At 41.8% G+C, this 21,606-nt stretch overlaps 2 protein-coding genes across 2 annotated transcripts in view; both read right to left on the bottom strand.

The window, feature by feature from the left end:
* WDR88 (WD repeat domain 88) overlaps window positions 1-13,420 on the bottom strand; it is a 35,097-nt gene extending 21,677 nt beyond the window's left edge. Inside the window, exons 1-4 of the mRNA XM_079118677.1 lie at window positions 11,815-13,420; window positions 8,187-8,297; window positions 3,726-3,814; window positions 2,590-2,653 (exon numbers count right to left, since the gene is read on the bottom strand). Coding sequence (XP_078974803.1) covers window positions 2,590-2,653; window positions 3,726-3,814; window positions 8,187-8,297; window positions 11,815-12,396 — 846 coding nt within the window. The 5' untranslated portion in view covers window positions 12,397-13,420. The remainder of the gene's footprint in view (window positions 1-2,589; window positions 2,654-3,725; window positions 3,815-8,186; window positions 8,298-11,814) is intronic.
* Window positions 13,421-13,541: 121 nt separating this feature from the next.
* GPATCH1 (G-patch domain containing 1) overlaps window positions 13,542-21,606 on the bottom strand; it is a 44,102-nt gene continuing 36,037 nt past the window's right edge. Inside the window, exons 17-20 of the mRNA XM_079119898.1 lie at window positions 20,715-20,819; window positions 17,612-17,709; window positions 15,507-15,655; window positions 13,542-13,823 (exon numbers count right to left, since the gene is read on the bottom strand). Of these exons, the coding sequence (XP_078976024.1) occupies window positions 13,793-13,823; window positions 15,507-15,655; window positions 17,612-17,709; window positions 20,715-20,819 (383 nt within the window). The 3' untranslated portion in view covers window positions 13,542-13,792. The remainder of the gene's footprint in view (window positions 13,824-15,506; window positions 15,656-17,611; window positions 17,710-20,714; window positions 20,820-21,606) is intronic.

Genomic DNA, 21,606 nt, shown 5'->3' with positions numbered 1-21,606 from the left:
CTCTCTCTGACCCAGGTCTACCCAGTAGGGCTTTCTGCAATGATGGAACTGTTCTGGCTTTCACCATCCAATATGGCAGCCACTGACCACAAATGGTCGCTGAGTACTCCTAATGGGCTAGTAAGAAGAAAGGAACTCAATGTTTAAGTTTACTTAATTTTAATTAATTAAATTAACAATATCCGTGTCCGGGAGGGACACGGACAGGGAACACGTAGAGATATGGCAGCAAGGTTGTAGTCATGGCCAACTTTCTTCCTATTCAGTTGGGTAAACAAGACTTTACTAAATGTCTGCCCTATGACTGGTACCACAGACCAGACAAAACAAAAAACTAACCCTCACCACTCCCACCCGCAAGGACAAGAAGGGGACAATGGACTGCTCAACAGCATAGGAAAGGCGGATCTCTATATACATCATAAATCATAGTATTGTTATGTGATGGCTTTAATAATTTCCTCAAATTCTTCATCAATCTCCCACCAACAGGTGGAGTCAAAGAGCCCTCCATTTTTACTTCTAAAGAGTAAAATGTGGCAGAAAGAATACGGTACCAGGTTCTAAAAGAAATCAAGGGACTGGGGTATAGCTCAGTGGTAGAGCAGTGTTTGGCTGTTTCAGGCCCTGGGTTTAATCCCAAAAAATGAAAAATAAAAATGAAAAAAATCATAGCTTGCTCCTTGTTCTTTCTTGGATCATGTACTCCATGGGAGTTAACTGTCATGTCCGTATGTCTCCCCCGGGATCCACGTGGAGATGAACTGAGGCCTCCTGCCAACAGCCATATGAGTGAGCCATCTTGGAAGGAGATCCTTCAGCCCCAGGGGAGCCTTAAAACGACTGGAGCCCCAGAGGACATCTTTATTGTGACTTTACAAAATACCTGAGCCAGACCCACCCAGTTAAGCTGCTCCTAGATTTCCAACTGTCAGAAACTGTGTGAGATATAAATGTTGTTCAAAACTGCTAAGTTTCAGAATCATTTATCAAGGGGCAGTAGATATTAGTTCAGCAAAAGACATGGATGACTTGTGTAACAAGAATAAATAGCAGGACTTTTAAAGAAGAAAGAGAAAAGCACTTCGAGTAGGAAAACTGGCTAGAGACAAGAATAGGAAATTTACAACAGAAGAAATAAACATGGGGAAATGTTCAGCCGGGAATAATCAGTGCAAGTCTGGCTTTTCGCCTATTGTATGGACTAGAATTTTTTTAAATCATGATACCCAGGATGTGAGAGTAGGATATGGTGTACTTTCCTTGAGTGCCTAAGGGTACAAGTTGGCAAAACTTTCTAGAAGACATTTTTTAAAAACTCAATGCTGTTTAAATTAGCAATGAAACTGGGCGCGGTGGTGCATGCATGTAATCCCAGCGACTCAGGAGGCCGAAACAGGAGGATCACAAGTTTGAGGGCAGGCTCAGCAACTTAGCAAGACCCTAATCAACTAAATTTTAAAGTATTGGGGGAAAAAAGGGCTAGGGATATGGCTCAGTGGTTAAGTGTCCCTATCTTTAATTCCCAGTACTGGGATTAGGGATGTGGCTCAGTGGTTAAGTGGCACCAGGTTCAATCCCCTGTACAAAAAAAAAAAAAAAAAAAAAAAAAAAAGGAAGAGAAGAAAAGAAGAAGGAGGAGGAAGAAGAAGAAAAAAGGAGGAGGAGAAGGAGGAGGGTTGGAAATGTGGCTCAGCGGTTAAGTGGCCCTGGGTTCAATCCCTGGTACCAAAACAAAACAAAACAAAAAAAATTAGCAATAAAACCTAGTTATATACCCTAAAGAAACACTGGAGCAGTCACACATGCCTATAATCCCAGCAAGTCAGGAGGCTGAGGCAGGAGGATTACAAGTTTGAGACCAGCCTCAGCAACTTAGTGAGACCCTGTCTCAAAATAAAAAATAAATTAAAAAGGCTCAGGATCTAACTGAGTAGTAAAGCACCCCGGGGTTCAATCCCCAGAACCACCACCCCCCAAATAAGAGTTGGTTTTTAAGGAGAGGAGAGAAGAGGAAAGAAAAGAGGGAGCCATAAGTTGTTGCTGAGGGTAGAACAGAAGTGGAAACGGAGGAGGTTTCCAGTAGGCCCCTGATCAGGGCTGAGGTTGCCCAGGCATGGGAGTAGGAAAGGGTGGGAAAGGGTAGGACCTCAGGCCTGTTTGGTGGGTAGACAGTAGCCCCTCTAAGACAGAAAGAGAACAGATTAGAAAGGCACAAAGTCCTGCTTCTTTGGCCACATGGCCTGTGTCCCATGGCCTCAGCCCTACTTCCTGCCTCATCAAATTCAAACAGCCCACAGGAGACCCTGAATACCATGCCAACCCCAACCCAGCTTCTTTCTCTGTATCCAAACCCTTCCCATCTTTCAAGCAGAAGCCCTTGATCTGCCCACCACACCCCCTCCACCATCGACATCTTCTAAACTTTTCCAGCAATGACCACCACAGAGTGCTGTGCACATCTACATCTTAGTCCCCAAGAAAACCCTCCATTCCTGGAAGACTGGGTTTTTTTTATCATCTCCCCTAATTCAAGGTCCAGCCCAAAGCTACAAGGCCCAGTACCCCATGAGAGCAGGACATACATACCAATAGCTGGCCTGTTTCAAGGTCCCAAGTCCTCACTGTTTTGTCATAGGATGCTGCAATAATTCTAGAAATAAGATGACAAACATTGGGCCTTAACCACAGAGACAATTAGGCCTGTGCTTTCTACAAGGATTCTTTCTTCTTCTTATAATTTAGGACCAAGATTGCAAATAATACAAGAATCTTTCCAAAGATGCTCCATGAGCCCCACTGGGGAGTAGTGTATTCCCACTGAAAACAGAGAATCTAATATTACCAATTATCTTCTGTACTCCTTCAGCCAGCTGAATACACCCTTTTATATTTAAGGCTTTAAAAGTAGCATTTCTTCTGTTCTTTAATTTACTACGTCCTTCTAAGAAGATCTTTATAATTCATAAGAATCACTCACTTCCCTCTCTGCTCAAATGTCTTTTTACAGGAAACTGCTTTCATAGACAGCCGACTTTGTTCTGAAATATTTTCTTGCACATTTAGCAGAAAACAAATGCACTTTTGTCTCCTTATATTCCACATTTCTGTGGCAAAGTTTGTCTCTACAAATTCCCATGAAACTTAAATCCCATACTAGCTATTTTATTAGCCTACTAGTCTTAGAGTTGCTGCTCAGGATAAAATTTAATCCATTTGAAAGCAAGGGTTCTCCTCTGTTAAAGGCCCACCTCCCATTTTTTTCGCACCCATGTGAGTAGATTTAAGCAAACACATCCCTGAGGCCTCCCTCTTGTGAGACACTGCTTCCTATCCCTGACCCTTCCCAGATGGCAGTTCATGCTTTCCTAGGCCTCTTTCCCCTGAAAAATAAGGGCCTCAACTAGATTGCGAAGGCCCCTTGCAGCTGCCACAGTCTGTCTCCATGTGACTACAGAAAAGACACTTCGTGAAGAAAATTCAGATTGTATTAACCACAATAAGTGTTCTCTTTCAAGTGCTTTAAGTTTTCAACGTGCTTTCACATCCACTTGATTCTCACAACAAATGAGTAGACACCCTGAGCCCCCCCCGCATAGGTGAACACGGTTGTGTATTTACTTTAAAAACAAAAAAACAAAAACCCTGTCACTGTCATGCCTGTACAGTGGGCTGCTGGCTGCCTCTCACTTTTCCGGCCCAGTGTAGAAGAGAGGAAATGGTACCTTCTGCTGTCAGCTGTGATGCTGCACTCTGTAACAGGAGCTGTGGGCCTTTCCTCAAAATCCCGAATCACAGATCCATCAATGGCATCCTCAAATCAGTGGGAGAGAGAGGAGAGAGAGTGGTCACACCTGTGTTTGCTGAAGTCATGGACTGAGGTCAACAGCAGCCCTTAGCTTTCCTACGTGGTCTCTATGACTCTCACTCAGTTCCAAAGATCAAAAAGACTTCCCAACACCTCCTGCTGACCCTGAGCAGGAAGAACACCCTTGCCTTGCAACCCATTCTCTGAAACTCCCCTATTGCTCCACACACACCAGATGGGCATGGCCACTCTTGAAGCAGAACTGCAAAAGATAATTTTCTCATTATCTGCTGGCTAAAGGGCTTTACAGAATCTAGCAATATCTTTCAAAACTTTCTTTTTAAATGTTATATCCTTTGACTCAACATTTCTACTCTGAGAAGGTCCTCCTAATAAACAGATTTGTGGTCAAAAAAGTATGCATAAAAATGTTCATCCTGCATTATAGGTAAAGTGTGATGCAAAAATAAGGCAAGAGTCTAGGTGTCCATCTAAATGGGTTAAATGGTTAAAACAAATTGTGGTGGTATTCATCTGTGATCTCATGAGACTGAGACAGGAAGATCTTGCAAATTCAAGGTCAGCCTGGGCAACTTAATGAGACTCTGTCTCAAGCAAACAGAAATGTAGCCCGCCCAATAGGGGAACACTGGCAACTGCTGACAATGATACTGAAGGTCAATAATGACAGGATATGATGAGAGCAAAGCAGGGCACCAAAGCAGAAGGGTATCTGTGGTGGCAAAGACAAAATATTTTTAGTACCATATGTGCCAACAGTTTTTTAGGATAAGCAGCAGGGGAAGAGGGTATAGGAGAGCCCCCTTGACACAAAAGTTATTGGTAAGACAATGACTCACTCTTTCTGTTTTTGTTTTCTTTTTAAAACAATGACTTACTAGAAAAGGCTTGCATTGTTATATAAAATCATGGTGTCAGGGTGTGGGAATTTTTCAGCCTCAAAAGGGCAGGTCTGTGAGAACATTCCCTGGATATACAGAGACCACTTAGCTTCAGGACTCCAAGGCCTTCTGGGAAGAAAAGGACCCCATGTCAGGGGGACAGGTTTACTGGTTCACTGAACTCCTTTACAGTCATATTCACAGCTGAGAGTTATTACAGTGACAGACACGAAGCCAGACCAGCAAAGGGAAAGGGGCTTGGGGTGAAGTCCAGAAGAAGACAGGCCAGGCTTCCAACAGGTACTGTGGAATGCTTGGGAAGTGCTTAGTTCCTCCAGCAACAAGTTGCGACAACATGTATGAAGGATTGTCTTCCAGGATAGGGCTAATCACACAGGCACTCTCAGCCTAACACACACCCAGATTCCAGTACCAGAAGGAAAGCAGCTTGTACAAGCAGTTAAGGGAGTGAGCCACTCTTACCATTTAGAGAAAGCTCTTGTGATTGTAGGGAACTGTTTACCTATCAGGTTACCAAATGTAAGTCAGGGGCAGCCTTGCCAAGGCTAGCAGCCCCAGGCCTGCCATGTGAATGCTCTGCTGCATAGACCCAGGCCCCAACCCCTGTTCCAGAAGACCTGAAATAATGGGGTCATTTCAGGTGATCCTGGCAGATCCTACTCAAAGCCCAGTGGAAGGAAAAGACTATATATATGTGTGTAAACCAAGGAAATGATCACTGTGGGGCCTGGAACTAGGAGGCCCACAAAGTCTGGAGAGGGCTCCCTATCAACCAAGAGCATTACTAGAATGGACCAGTGCTATGGGGCTGTGCAGGTTCAGTACTCAACAGTGACACCACATGGCCAAGAGGAGGAATAGCAGATATGGACTGAAGAGCCAGCTCCTTCTTCATTTGGCATTTGAAAGCAAGATTCTAAATGCCAAGTGAATCCTGTGGATTCAATTTAAGGGGGGAATACTGATCAGCTTTTTAATGAAAAGGGAGGAAAAGACTCTAATAAACAGAAAAAATCAAGGAGATGTGATAATATGTGTAGTTCAAGTGTACTATGGATACATATTCAGTATTTCTATATGGTCCCAATTTCATAAATGTGTGTGTGTGTGTGTGCGCGCGCACATACAAAAAAAATACCCTCCAACAATTTCAGAGCAGGTAACTCTGGAGTCATTAACTGATGAGTTTTCTTTGTGTTTTTATGTATTCTCTGTAATAAAATCATATTACCTTTATGAGAAAAACTACCAAACTTACTTTTGTTTACAAATAAATTTTACTGTCCTCTAAAATAAAACACAGTGGTAGTAAAGAAATTATATCATAATTTTACAAATGGCTCGTCTATCCTACTTCAAGAAATCTACCCAAACTTATTTTTTTAATGACCATAAAAGTGTCAACATAGTTAGAGAAATTTTGGAAATAGAATTGAGAATGAATTTCTTCCTCAGTTTCTTCATAAGGACCTTCCAAATTATTCACAATGATCTCCCATTTAAGAAAAACGGGCTTTTGAAGGATGAAGTTAGAGGTTTGGGTGCTGATTGGAGCCAAGATGCTGGATATACAGAGACCACTTAGTTGTGAGGGGTAATGGCTTGATCATCTTTGGAGGGAAAGAGGGTTCAGGATGAGGGCAGAGGTTGGGGCAGGGACAGTCACAGCTGGCAGGGAGGGGCAGCAGGAGTCCCTAGAAGGGAAAGAAAACCAATGGGAAGTGAAAGGGCTCCAGGGAGGCGGCAAACAATGGGGCCAGCCAAGTTAGGAAACCCTAGGGAGAGCTGGCAGTGGTGGGAGCAGAGGGGAAGATATAAGAAAGGCCCAGCCTCAGGGATGCTAGGCCTGCCTGAAGAAGGCAGCAGAGGGTGCAGGCAAGTCCAGTGGCAGGGGCGGGGTGCTCAGACACGCTCCCTGGGGGAGGAAAAAGGATGACTTGGAGAAGGAGGAGGACATTAGAGGCAGCAAATGTGGAAGTAACTCCCTGTGGACAGGGTATGGAAAAGATAAGGAGCAAGGGCAAGTAGGCTGTGGTGGGGAACAGAGGCCACCTCCATGAAAGGTCCCTAATTTGGGGACAACCACCAAAGTGGAAACGGGTAGGTATCCATTGATGGAGACAAGAGCCCTTCAGGCAAAACAGAAAGAGACACTATGGCTGAAAATGTGAGAAGAATATGGAAGAATCTATAGATGGTAAAGCAAAACACATACTTGGGAAGTTGCCATGCCCCCTACTCTAGGTGATGATAAGAGTAGAGATTTCCTTGTCCTCACTGTATTTTGGTCACCCTAAGGACTAGAAAAGTGTTTAAGGGTCCTTGAGAAGGTAGCAGTTTTCTCAAGAGATCATGGGCTCTGGGGACAGGGGTGTTCACCAGGCAGCTACAGAAGAAGGCAGTGGTGGTCTTCTGGGGCCTAGCCTGTGGGTTAGGTAAGCCCTGTGGCAGCCCCAGCACACACAGCTGGTCCTGTGAGACTTCAGAGACTCAGGAAGGCCCAGGAAGTCATGTAACTACCTACAGTTACAGAGTTGGTGGGTCCAAAATTGGGGTCTGCACTGGCTTGGAAAGTCCTCAAAGCTGTGGTCAACCTGGCTGTGGAACCCACAGATGACAGATGTTCCTCTGTGGTTATCTGTAAAGTCAGGAGGTATTGACCATCCAGTTACCCAAAGCAGAACCAGGGAACCAGCCTTGACTCACTCCACCCTTCCCCCTCCTGCTTCTGAAGCCAGAAGATAGCAGAGTTCAAAACATTCTGTCCTCCCCCATGGATCACAACCCCAGCCACAGAGGCATCTTCACTTTGGTCCCTGATGGCCATTGTCATCTTCCAGTCCTGCTTCCTCCTCACCCACTCCTCACTAAACAGCAATGCCTTCAAAGAGACCTGTGCAGGTCTTCTAGTACATCCACAAAAGTTCTGGAAGGGCTCCAGGTAGTTACCTCTCTGCAACCTTGTCTGAACATCACACCCTCATTCCCTGCACTCCTGCCTCCTGCACCTTGGGGTGCCAATCTATACGCAGACCTACCTCTCTCAATCACCTCTCATGGACAGGTCCCAGGCCTGGCCATATTTCTGTCCTCTATGATCACCCAGACCTGGCCATACAGTCTCTGCGGATGGAAGAAGAGATCCAGAGAAATGACAGCTCAGAAACCTCACGTAGAACCAAGCACAACAGGACCATCCTCAAAAAAGCTGGGAGTTCTAAGTCTAGTGGTCTCATCCCCTGCTCTCACAGTGTCCAGATTCACAGACTGGCCTAAGCTATACTAATTTCTCTTTCTGGTGGCCTGACACTAGGGCAGGCTCTGCCTTCTTGCAACTTTATTCAGAAGGCCTTTTCAAACCTTGGGGTCCTTCGGTGTCAGGAAACAGTACTGCAGAACTCCCATAAAGGTGCCTAATCTTATACTGCAGGAGAACCTAACACAGGGCCACCTACCCACAGCTTCACAGTGCGATCATAGGAGCCACTGAGGAGCTTGGTGTCATTCACACAGAAGTGGCAGGAACTCACAACATGTTCATGCCCGCTCAGAATTTTAAATGGGATCTGAAAAAAAGGATAGACCACATAAGTTTAAGAAGGTTGTAGGAGCTGGGTACAGTGGTACATACCTGTAATTCCAGTGGCTCAGGAGGCTGAGGCAGAAAGATCACAAGTTCAAAGCCAACCTCAGCAACTTAGTGAAGCCCTAAGCAACTTAACAAGACCCTGTCTCAAAATTTAAAAATTTTAAAGGGGGCTGAAGAGGCTCAGTGGTAAAGCATCCCTGGTACCAAAAAAAAAAAAAAAAAGAAGAAGAAGAAGAAGAAGTAGTAGTTTGTAGAAGCTGTGTACAGTGGTACATGCCTGTAATTCCAGTGGCTCAGGAGGCCATGGCAGGAGGATCACAAGTTCAAAGTCAGCCTCAGCAACTTAATGAGGTCCTAAGCACTTTAGTGAGACCTTGTCTCAAAATAAAAAATAACATTTGCAAAATCATCAAAAAGAATATATAGCAATTGACTGAACAAAGAAAGTATAAAACCCACACTTGGGAAAAAAAATATTTTTGAAAGAAATTAAAGAAGATCTAAATAAATTGAAAGACATACCATGTTCATAGATGGGCAGATGTAATGTTAATATGACAATATTCTTCAAAATGATTCAACAATATCCAATCAAATTCCAAGCTGACTTATTTGTAGAAATTGCTAAGCTAATTCTAAAACTTTTATAGAAATTCAGGAAAACTCAAATAACCAAGACAATCAAGAATAAAGGTAGAGGACTCACACTTCCTAATTTCAAAACTTACTACCAAGCAACTAAACAAGATAGTATAATAATGGCATAAAGACAGAACTATAAATAAATGAAATATAACTGAGAATCTAGAAAGAAACATTCATATTTATAGTCAACTAATTTTTATAAGGGTGACAAAACAATTAAAGAAAGACAATAGCCTTTTTAGCAGTTTTTTTCTGAGATAAATGACTGTCCACATACAAAAGAACTCTTACTGCACACCATCTATTAAAACAATCTCAAAATGGATCAAAGACTTAAATGTAAGAGTTAAAACTATGACTCTTACAAGAACATAGGTATAAACGTTCATGATTTTGCACTAGGCATGGCATCTTAGATATGACACCAAACCCAAGCAATAACAACAAAAATAGACAAGGTAAATATTAGCAAAATGAAAAAAAAAAATTGTGCTTTGAAGCACAATTTCAAAGAGCACTTTCACTTCAGCAGCACATATAATAAAATTGAAATGATACAGAGAAAATTAGCATGATACCTGCACAAGGATGACATGCAAATTCATAAACATTCTGTATTTTTTTAAATATTTTTTAGTTGTAGATGGACACAATTGACCTTTATTTTATTTATTTATTTTTATGTGGTGCTGAAGATCAAACCCAAGGCCCCACTGAGCCACAACCCCAGCCCAACATTCTGTATTTTTAATGATCAAATCTTTGTATAGCCAGGCACAGTGGCACACACCTGTAATTCCAGCATCTCCAGAGGCTGAGGCAAGAGGATTGAGAGTTCAAAGCCAGCCTCAGCAAAAGCAAGGCACTAAGCAACTCAGTGAGACCCTGTCTTTAAATAAAATACAAAATAGGGCTGGGGATGTGGCTCAGTGGTCGAGTGCCCCTGAGTTCAATTCCTGGTACCCATCCTCAAATAAAACTTTGTAAAATAGAAAATTATTTAAATTTTATTTTTCTACTGACATTTCTAATTCTAGTGTAAATATTTATCAATAAAGAATTACTTTTTTAGAAAGGGATACCATCAAGAAAGTGAAAAAAATACAGAATGCGAATTTTTTATTTTTATTTTGTAGTACTAGGGATTGAACCCAGGGGCACTCTACCATTGAGTTGCATCCCCAGCCTTTTTTTTTTTTTCTTCTTCTTTTTTTTAAATTTTATTTTGAGACAAGATGTCACTTATTTGCTGAGGCTGGCTGTGAATTTTCAATCCACCTGCCTCAGTCTAAGTTACAGGGATTACAGGAATGTGCCACCATAATGGGGAATAATTTTTAATAATATATCTGAGAGGGGTTCTTACAACTCTTACAACTCATCAATAAAAAGGCAAACACTACAAACCAAAAATGGGCAAAAGGGCCAGGAATGGAACTCAGAGATAGAGGACTTGCCTAGCATGAACAATGCTCTGGGTTCAATGCCTAGTGCAGAAGGAAAAAAAATATATAGCAAAAGATCTGACCAGACATTTCTCTGAAGATTATGCAAAGGGCTGGTAGTGCATGAAGAGATTCTCATTATCATTAGACATCAGGAAACGTGAATGAAAGCCACAGTGTGACACCATATTACATTCATTAAGAGTTGTTGGCCAGGGATATGGAAAAATGGAAACTCACATTGCTGGCAGGAACAAAAGTGGTGCAGTCATTTTGTAGTTTTTCAAAAAGTGAAAAATGTGAATTAAAATATGACCCAACAATTTCACACCTAGGTGCAGACCCCGGAGAAATGAAAATATTCACACAAAACTTGTACATATATACAGAACACTCATGGCAGCATTACTCATTAAGTGGAAATAACCCAGATATCCAGCAAATGATGAATGAATAAATAAAATGTCACAGCCAATGTTATAGTTTGGATGTGAGGTCCCCCAAAGCTCATATGTGAGACAATGCAAGAAGGTTTGGAGGAGAAATGTTTGGGTTGTGAGAGTCTTAACCTAATCAGTGAATTATCCCTGATGGGATTAACTGAGTGGTAACTGGAGGCAGGTGGGGTACTAAGTGGTTCATTGGGGGCGTGGCTATGGGGTATACATTTTTTATCTGGAGAGCTGAGTCTCTCCTTCTGATCACCACGGTGAGTTGCTTCCCTCTATCATACTCTTCCACCATGATATTCAGCCTTACCTTGAGCCTGGAGAAATGGACCTGGCTGTTTATGGACTGAGACCTCTGAAATTATGAGCCCTCAAATAAAACTTTTCCTCCTCTACAGTTGTGCTGGTCGGGTCTTCAGTTACATCAGTAAAAAAGCTTAACAGCCATACAATGAAATAGTATTTTATTATGAATAAAATACTGACGCATACGACAATGTGGATGAACCACTAAAACTTCATGCTAAGGAAAATAAGCTATTCACAAAAGACCACCTGTTGCTTGATTCTCTTACTATGAGAGAGTCAAGAATAGACAAATCTATAGAGACAAAAAATAGATTGGTGGTAGCCTCGGCCTTGGGGGATGAGCCATGGTAATGGAGATTGACTGATAGCTGGTACAGGGTTTCTCTGAGAGTGATGGAAACATTCTAGAATTGATCGTGGTAATGGCCGGTGTGAAGAAAGGTTGAGCAATGAGATGAGAGGTTTGGGCTTTGCTTCCAGGAAAGCAAGCATGCTCGGACGAAGTCAGAGAAAGTGTTGGGCATGGGTGGCACGCAGGGTTGCGAGTGACCTCGGGATGTTTGGGGACCAGCAGGACTGTGGAGATGCGGGGGAATAAAAGATACCTGCCTTCATAAGGTATGGGGACAAGGGGTCACGGGACTCATGGAATCCGCCACCAGAGGGCACAAGCAAACCATGGCAGGTAGCGGGTGAGGGGCCTCCCACCCTGGCCACCCCAGGGTTGGGCTCCTTTCCGCACAACAACCCTTGTTCCCCAGTAAGCAGCAGCGCTGGACGCCGTGACACCCGGCATCTCCTCCAGTTGGCCCTGCCACAGCGGCTTCTGAGCCTTTTCCCTCCAGGGATGCCACAGACAGGCAGAGGGAGCAGCTGGAGAAACCAGGTGGGTCGCCCACGAGTCACCTGCAGGCCTGCGCGCCCCGTCACCGAAGATGGTTCTGACCTTAGAAAGGGGCTGGTGGTCGCCCCAGACCTTTTCCTCTGGCATTATCTCCTGCTTCATAGGCATCTGCGGAGTGTCCTTGTCCAAAGCCAGGGGGTCGAGCGAGGCCAGCAGCCGCGTGTGGTATATATCCGGGACCGACATCTTGAAGCGGCCCAAGGCTTTCATCACCGTAGTCGCCCCGGGCACTCTCATAGGCCAGTGCATTCCCGGCGCGATCGAGGACAACCTCTTCCGGTCCTTGTTCGTGGATCTTGGGGGACCTGGCCGCCTTGAAGCCATCTCTGGGCCCAACCTGCTGGTGGCCACCCACAGGCCTGGCTGAAACGGTGGCACCACGCGCGCCTCACGAGGCCTTTGGACCCACGGGCTACCTTGGGTCAGGCTATCTGGCCGCCTGCTCACCTGCAGAGAGAAAATGGTTCCTCCCACCGCAAAACACTGTTACCCCTAGAAAAATGGGGTCAGGCTCTGGGCATAAGAGGACAAAGCATGCAATTTTAGTGACCCGTCTTTGTGCCCTCCTTTGGGTCTTCCTGGCTTCCTGGCACAAAGCAATTTCTGTGTCCTCTGCATGTATAGGAGCTCCTGGGTAATCCACTTCGTGTCTGTCAATTGACAGAGAAATGATCAATAAATTATGGAATGGTCCCTGGATGAAATACGTGCCGGTGCAGCTGTTATGGGAGTGTTCACACAATTCATAAGTAAGGGAAAGATCTGTCACAAGGTCAATGAAAATAACAGGGGGAAATGCTGCCTATAGTCAAGGTTACAGTTGCCTGTGGCTAACAAAGACTGAATGGAATTAGTCCAAAATATTGGGTTGTCACCTCTGGGTGGTAAAACTAGAACTGCTTTTTCTCCCCTTCTTTCTCCTCTTATGATCTGATTTATGAGGTTTCTTTCATAATGTAAAAACCTCTGATTTGTTTTTTTCTCCACCTTGCCCCTAGCATGCTAGGGCTGGAACCCAGGCACACTTTCACGTTAGCTAAGCACTCAGCCACTAAGCTGCACTTTGCTTTTTGAAAAAATGTTTCTCATGGGTGTACAGGAAGTAGCCTCAGAGCAGGGACCCAAGGGCTATGAGTCAAGGACCTGAAGCAGGCGTGACTCAGGCTGTGGGTGCACATTCTCCCATTCTGACTCCCTGCCTTCTCACACACTTCAGTGACACCAACTCTGAGAGTTTAAAGACCCAGGACCCTGGCTCAGTGCTGCCCGAGGGGCTCCTGGCTGCCACCAGTAACCAGGAGTTTCACTTCCAAGGGAGCAGGAGGGAAGCAACCACCCCTGTCACACCCACATCCTTCAGTAAGTCCCAACTGCCCTTACAGTGCTCAATTCTCTTTATAACAAAACCATGAGAAAATCTTCATTTTTAATTTCTTTTTAAATATTCCAGGAAATTAAAAACCCAAGAAGAAAATAGAAAAATGCCACTTTAATTAAACTGTTCAGTCTGAATTTCTCCCTGTGACACTAACTAAAGTTAAAAATAGAAATCAATTTCTACAACCTTTCAAGGCAGCCTTTGAAATGGCAAGGTTTTAAAAATTATTTTACAGTAGGAATTTACATATAAATACAATCTGTACAATACATTAACTGAACAGTCAATGAGTTTCCATCATAGAGGAGATCTGATCCTGGGACAGGCCAGGGCAGAATTCAATTACTGCCTTCTTAGTGGGAGACATTTCAGTCTGGAAAGAAAACAGAAAAGAGAGAGAAGGTATGTTAGAAGTGAACTGAAAAATGAAAAAACTCTGTAAGGAATATGTGACCTCCCTCTGGGTCACAATGGAATATCTCCACTCTGAAAGCATGATGAAGTGTAGCTTATTCTATATCTTAAACTGTTCCTTCTCTTACCCCCAAATGCAAGGAGACTCACTCACTCACCTCTCACAGTAGGACCTGTTTCTAAGAGCAACTTCTAATCCTGGTTTCACTTACCACTTCAGCCACTGTATGACCTTTTGAGAAGGAACTAAGGAATGTTTGCTTCAGGGATAAAAGCTCCCAAGTCTTTAGTCTTAAATCTCAATTTCATACATGTAAGAAAGTTTATGGCAGCTCTACTCAGAGTAGGGCTGAGTCATACTGGTTCTAGGTCCTTACTCTGTGTAGAAAACCAAACATCAGCTAGTATACAGTGGCGCATGCCTATAAGTCCAGCAACTCAGGAGGCTAAAGCAGGAGGATCACAAGTTTGAGACCAGCCTCCACAACTTACTGAGACCCTCTCTAGAAATAAAAATAAAAAAAGAATGGAGATGTAGCTTAGTGTAGAGAGTCCTCAGTGCTGAAAGAAGGAAGGGGAAAAAAGGAAGGAAAGGAGGTAAAATAAACCTTTTTTCTTTATAAGTTGAGACAGGATCTCGCTAAGTTGCTGAGGCTAGCCTTGAACTTGCAATCCTCCTACCTCAGACTCCTGGGTCACTTGGATTGCAGGCATGTACCAATGTACAGCTAGTGTATATACAGATTATATATAATATACACACTTTTGAGTTAAGGAAGGCCTTTTTAAAAAGATGAAGTTGTAAAACATAACAACAAAAACTGATAAAAATCAAGTAGTCCCAAAATTAAAACTTTTATACAACAAAGTTAAAAGTAACAGGTAATACACTAAAATACAAATAATTAGTATACAAAAATATTATTTATTTTCTAAAAATCAGTGAAACAGTAGTGTTAGTGGAACAACCCAACAGAAAACAGAATGACAAACAAAGGACATGAACAGGCTATTTATTTATTAAAAAAAAAAAAAAACACACACACACACACAGCAAAAGCTGAGAAATATGAAAACATGCTCAACCTTGATAAGTGACGAAATGCAAAATAAAATGAGACCATTTTTTACCCATCATACTGGCAAACATTTTTGTAACACTGGTAATCGTTGTAACCAATGTAGTAAGTAAGTACTTTCATGATTTAAATGGATATAGCCACTTTGGAAAGCACTTTAGCAGTGTTTATTCATTATAAAGGTTCATACCCTACAAATTTTATGCTATAAATGTAAGTTTATATTTATATTAAAAATATGCACAAAAATGTGTGTGACAACACAAAAAAATGTGTGGGTGTGTATGTGTGTGTGGGGGGCGGGTTGCACAGAAATGTCTTGAAGGATAGAGGACAGGTTTGGGGAACTGGTCAAGGACCCCTTTAAGTTTTATCTATAAGGTCTGGATCCGCATATTAATAATATATTCACATATTATTATGGAATTAAATATTAAAACTTTTTTAAAAATTCTAGTGAATATACAAATTTCCCATTTCTGACATTGGCCTCTAAGCAAACACATCAAGTATTGAGTAAGCTTTTAAAGCTTTCTGAAAGACCCGCTGTCGCCACAGCCTACCGTCTCAGCAGTTCCTGGGGTGACAGGTCAGTGGTCCCTTCTTCATCACTCTGGCTGTCGCTGCTGTCAGTACTCTCAGAACTGCTACTTTTCTCTGATTTTTTATTCTTTTGCTTACTTTTGTGTTTGTGCTTCTTGTGTTTCTTTTTCTAAAAAATGAAAAAAAAAAATATTGGGGGAATGGAGGAGCAAATGGAAAAGTATTTACCTTCTTAACTTGGTACAAGGAAAAGCTAACCCAGAGGCTGGGGGTGTAGCTCAGTGGGAGAACACTTGCCTAACATGAGTGAGCCCATGGGCATGATCCTTAGTGCCACCAAAAAAAAAAAAAAACCCAAAAACAAGAGGCTCAGCCATTTGGTTACTTGCTGGGGTCAGTTAAAAACAAACAAAATCCAAACCCCTCATTTAGAGATTTAGAGTGAGCTTTGACCAAACACAGGCAGACAGGAGCAGGTAGCTATGCATACTCTCAACTGTGCAAACACTGACATGGCCAATCCTCTAGTGACTGACACAGCAGAATCCAGCAGATAGGGCGGGAGCTGCCCCCACTTGAAACTCAGTTCCCATCTTATTTGTGGTGATCTGTGCCACCACCCATGAACTTGACTGGTTCAGTTTGTTAGGCACCTGAGAAACTATACAATAGAATGACAAGTAGCCAGGAAAAGTGCAGAGAAGAAACTGACAGATCCATGAAGAGCAGGGCACTGGTAAGAACAAATGGGATTTGGTTTTCAAATCTGTCAGCACAGGGGTTTTCTTTTCTCTACATGAGAACTTCAGTCATCCTCCATGCTCAGGAATCCCTTCCTCTGGTAGCCAGTACTGGAGATGTTTCTAATGTGTTCTACTTCTGAGTCACCTAACTATCTGGCTACCTATCACTGGCTACCTAACTATAACATTAACCTAGTTAAAAGGATTAAGAAGACATGGATGATAGATAAGAGATGTCAGCAGTGAAACCCTGGATTTCCTGCAGGCTAGACAAGTACTCTACCACTGACTTACACTCCCAGTCCTTTCTATATTTTTATTTTGACATGGGGTCTCACTAAGTTGCCCAGGCTGGCCTGTAACTTGTGAACCTCCTGCCTGGGCCTCCTCAGCAGCTGGGGTTATAGGCGTGCACTGCCACACTTGGCCGTACTGCTATTCCTTCTATTCCAGCTTCCTTCACTTCAAGTGGCAAGTTACCAATTGAAATCATAATTTTTTTAATAATGACAAAATCAGACTGGGGATATAGCTCAGTTGCAGAGCACTGGCTTAGCATGCATGAGGCCCTGGGTTCAATCCCTAGTATCAAATAATAATAATAATAATAATAATGATAACAATGAAAAATAGTTGAGGCTAGGGGTATAGCTCAGTGTAGAGTGCCCCTGGGTTCAATCCCCAGCAACATCAGAACAACAACAACAAAAAGTTAAACTGGACAAATTAAAATATGCTGCTCTTAAAAAAAACAAAGTTCTGAAAAACTGAGAGTTTGCATTGAATGCCAATATTGCTGTGAACACATAGAGAGACCTGTGTGCCCTATCTTGGCCAAGAGATATGCTTTTTTCTTTTAATTATTCTTTTTAAATTTTTTACAGACTGCATTTTGATTCATTGTACACAAATGGGGTACAAAATTTCATTTCTATGGTTGTGCGTAATGTAGACTCATACTATTCCTGTAATCATACATGTACATAGGTTAATGATGTCTGTCTCATTCCACCATTTTTCATAACCCCCCCTCATTTCCTTCTACCTAATCTAAATTCCTCCATTCTTCTCTCACTCCCAACCCCCCCACCATCCCCATTATATATCATCATCCACTTATCAGGAAAAAGATTCAGGCTTTGGTTTTTTGAGATTGGCTTATTTCACTTAGCATGATATTCTCCAATTCCATCCATTTATTTGTAAATACCATAATATTATTCTTCTTTAAGGTTGAATAATATTCCATTGTATATATATATCACAGTTTCTTTATCCATGTTCTTTGACAGGCTCTATGTGCCACTCCTGGGGTTTCCCTGGACACTAGGAGCAGCAGTGGCAGACCCAACACCAACCCTGAGACACCCAGAAATATTCACCTTCTCTTTCTTTCGTCTGTGCTCTTTCTTGTTTTTGTGTTTTTCTTTATTCTTTTTATGTTTCCCCTTTTGAGGTATCTCAAGTTTCTGACGAGCATCTGAAACACAAATGTAATAAATGTGACTATGGGGGGAAAATTTAAAAAAAGTAAGTTCCTATATCACTGAATTAGGAGTCTGGTGTAGACAGAACTTTTAACACTGAGGCAGAACTGCTTTTGATCTCTTTCTGCCTCAATGATGAACAAACAGGTTAGTACAACAGACTATGGCACTATGTTCAGGAAGCTGCCATAACCTCAATACAAGACCTGTGCAACCCAATCATTGCCTTGTTTGCCAGGGGACCTCAGATGAAGATAAAGACAGACCAGAAAGCTCAAAGCCTGTTGGCATTTAACATCCTCAGGTGAACTCAGAGGCAGACAGAGCTGAATCTTGGCTTTGTCGCCAGCTCTGTGATCTCTGGCACATTGCCTAAACTCTCCAAGTCTCCATTCCTTCATCTATCAAATGGGGATAGTAAGAATTCCTATGTTCTTAGGAACACGGGGAGTATGAAATAGGACCAGACACATGAATCCCATAGTCCAGAACCTGGCACATAAATGTCAGCTCTTCATCTTCATTCTCTTTACAAAAAACACATTTTCCAAGAATTTATTTTAGAAGTGGAAGGAAGATCAGTAGAGTAGAAGTGAAAGAACAAAGAGGAGGGAAGAGGGGAGGAAAAGAGGAAGAACTGAGGAATAAAGTTGACTAAATTATGCTATAAGCATGGATGAATATATCACAATACATTCTAATTTTATGTATAACTATAATGTACCAATTAAAAATAAATAAATAAGGGCTGGGGTTGGCTCAGTGGTAGAGCACTTGCCTAGTGTTTGTGAGACACTGGGTTTGATTCTCAGCACAACATGTAAATAAATGAATAAAATAAAGGTCTATCAACATCTTTAAAAATATTTTTTAAATAAATATATAAATAAATGGAAGACCAATTGGTGTTCAGCAGGGAGGAAGGAGGGGAAGGAAAGGGGAAGTACTGGAGGATATGAAAAAACTAAAATACATCAAAACAACATAATGAGCCAGGTGCAGTGGCACATGCGTGTAATCCCAGCAGCTCAGGAGGCTGAGGCAGGAGATCAAGGGTATAAAGCCAGTCTCAGCAATGGCAAGGTGCTAAGCAACTCAGTGAAACCCTGTCTCTAAATAAAATACAAAATAGGGTTGGGGGTGTGGCTTAGTGGTTGAATGCCCCTGAGTTCAATCCCCAGTATCAAAAAAAAAAACCAACAAAATGTATAGAATCATTAAAGCCAACTAAAAAGCTGGGCACCCTGGTGCACACCTACAATCCCAGCAACTCAGGAGGCTGAGATAGGAGGATTGCAAGTTTGTGGCCAGCCTCAGCAATTCAGTGAGGCCCTCTCTCAAAATAAAAAATAAATAAAAAAATTTTTAAAGGGCTGCAGATGCTCAATGGTAAAGTACCCCTAGGTTCGACCTTTGGTAACAAAACAAACAAACACTAAGGATGGCCAGATGTAGTAACTCACATTGTAATCCCAGGACTTGGGGACCTGGAGAATCACAAGTACGAGGCCAGCCTGGGCAACTTAGTGAGACCCTATCTCAAAAAAAATAAAAATAAAAAAGGGCAGGAGAGTGGCTCAGTGGTAAAGCATCACTGGGTTCAATCCCTAGTCCTACAAAAATAAATAAATAAGATAAAACAATAAAGAATTTACATGGGCCTAGATTTTCCACCTCCATGATTCAGGCCAAAACATTTTCAGTGATTGTTAATTTTCAGGTAATCAAACCAACAAAAATTCACAATAGTAGAAGCTGGGCAAGTCATTAAATCAAAATTTTTCTACCTAAAGTTTCAAGATGTTTCAGGAGTGTGGATATTTTTCTAAACCCAGTTAACAAGTGACTATAATTTTCTAAACTTACATTTAGTCAAAGATTTCAGTATTTGACTTCACCAGACATTTTTCTTTAATGCTAGTTTTTGGAAAACCATGTCCCCTAAATAACCTATATACCAATTGTTATTAGCTATTTTGTGGGTATCAAGAATATTCTGGGAAAGGGACATAAATAATTTAGTTGTCAAATGCTGACACCAATTTTAAACTAAAGATTGGAACAACAAAAGCAAATGAGAAATACAATTTACTACAATTTTTCCAAATTTCATATTTCTTTTCTTTGCTTTCTAAAATCTCTTTAAAAGCTGGTTAATTAACCAAATCAATATTTACATGTGGATATTATAGGTAACTATAAAGCAGATCACAAAATTATATGCTATTAATATATTTGGGTCATGTTATCATATGTTTGTTACCCCAGACTTCAAAGAGATGATAAAAACTAGTCTAAACATTTTAACATGAGATGTCAATTTAAGAGGGCACTGCACAGATATTGGGGGAGGAAGATGGACAGTATTTGCTATATTTTATTTGCTATATTATTTGCTCTATTTGCTATATTAGCCAAAGTATAAATAATTTTTTAAATACTGGGGATTGAACCCAGTGGTGCTTTGCCACTGAGCTATATTCCCAGCCCTTTTTATATATTTTTTATTTTGAGACAAGGTCTTGCCAAATTGCCAAGGCTGATCTCAAACTTGCAATCCTCCTGCCTTAGCTTCCCAAATCACTGGGATTACAGATGTGCACTGGCATGCCCAGCATAAATGAATTTTAACATAGTATTCTCCATACAATTCCCTCCCATCTTTGTATGCTAGAACTTTCCTTTTTTATTTCTATAAGTGACAAAATTTAAGATGGTTAGGATCCTACTATAAACATCTGAAAGTTAAAAAAGAAAAAGAAATAAAGTTTGGAGGTCTCAAAACTGTAAAGCAGCAGCTATTACTCAGGCACTAACTAGGCAAAGGCGATGGATTTCAAAATTTGGTTGAAAACAGAAACCAGAAAAAAGCTTGTATGTTTGGTGGGTCCCAAGTTGGATGGATATGCAGATACAATAACACTATTAGAGTTGTCACATCTCTGTGGAGACACACACGAGAATGCAAGTAGGTGGAACCAAGGAACTATGGACTCACTGGGACAGAAGACAGGAGGCAGTCGTGGGCCAAACTCTTCTCTTTCATCAATCTCCATCTTTTGTATAGGGAAGGGCGTGGGTTCAGGATGGACCGGCTCACTAGCTGAAAAACACCAGCATGTTAATTTCATTAATTTTCCCAGTATTAATGTGTTTGAGTCTTTAATTAACGTCTTTTGTCACCAAATGATGTGCTTGTCTTCACTTTGCTTAAGTAGCTCATGCCTACGTGGAGGACACACCAGTGAATGTGATGGAGGCCACCTCTGCCCTCCTGGACACTGGAATGGGAAATCAGGTAACTGATTTCAGGTAACTGATTTCACCTCTTCAGGTGCCAGATGGACTCTTTTCCTGTGCCTGAAACTTCTGGTGGGGTGAACAGAACAAGTAGGACAGGCTAATAAGCAAGTACAGGCCTTGTGGTAAGGAGGATAGACTGCCTTCCCAAGGCTACTGTGCACCAGGCAATGCATGTCTGATGGCTGACCCAGGCATACAGTATGTCCTGCAGACGGAAAACAGACAAAGACATCTACGCAAGTACCTCAAAGGCTGTCATATAGGGAGGTGAGTGTACATCAAGGGAGGGGCACATCTTCTAGGAAGGGACATCTGAGAAGAAATAAAAACTTAAAAACCAACAGAGATGTAAGACCATGTCCCATCTCAGAAAACTGGTGCAGATTAATTTCACTCCAAATAACCATTATCAATGAAGGAAAAAGTAAAAATAAACACTAAAGTTCACCTAAATAACCATGTTATTTAAACAGATCACTACATTTTCAGAAGAGATATAAAATGGAAAAATGTATACCAAAGTATTAAAAGTGGTTATTTCTAGGACGTGGGATTGTAAGGGACTTAAGCTTTCTATATTTCAATAC

The sequence above is a fragment of the Sciurus vulgaris genome (assembly GCF_902686455.1).
Source record: "Sciurus vulgaris genome assembly, chromosome: 17".
Taxonomy (NCBI): Eukaryota; Metazoa; Chordata; class Mammalia; order Rodentia; family Sciuridae; genus Sciurus; species Sciurus vulgaris.
Note: the sequence above shows the minus strand (reverse complement) of the source record. Positions and strands in the feature narration are given on the sequence as shown.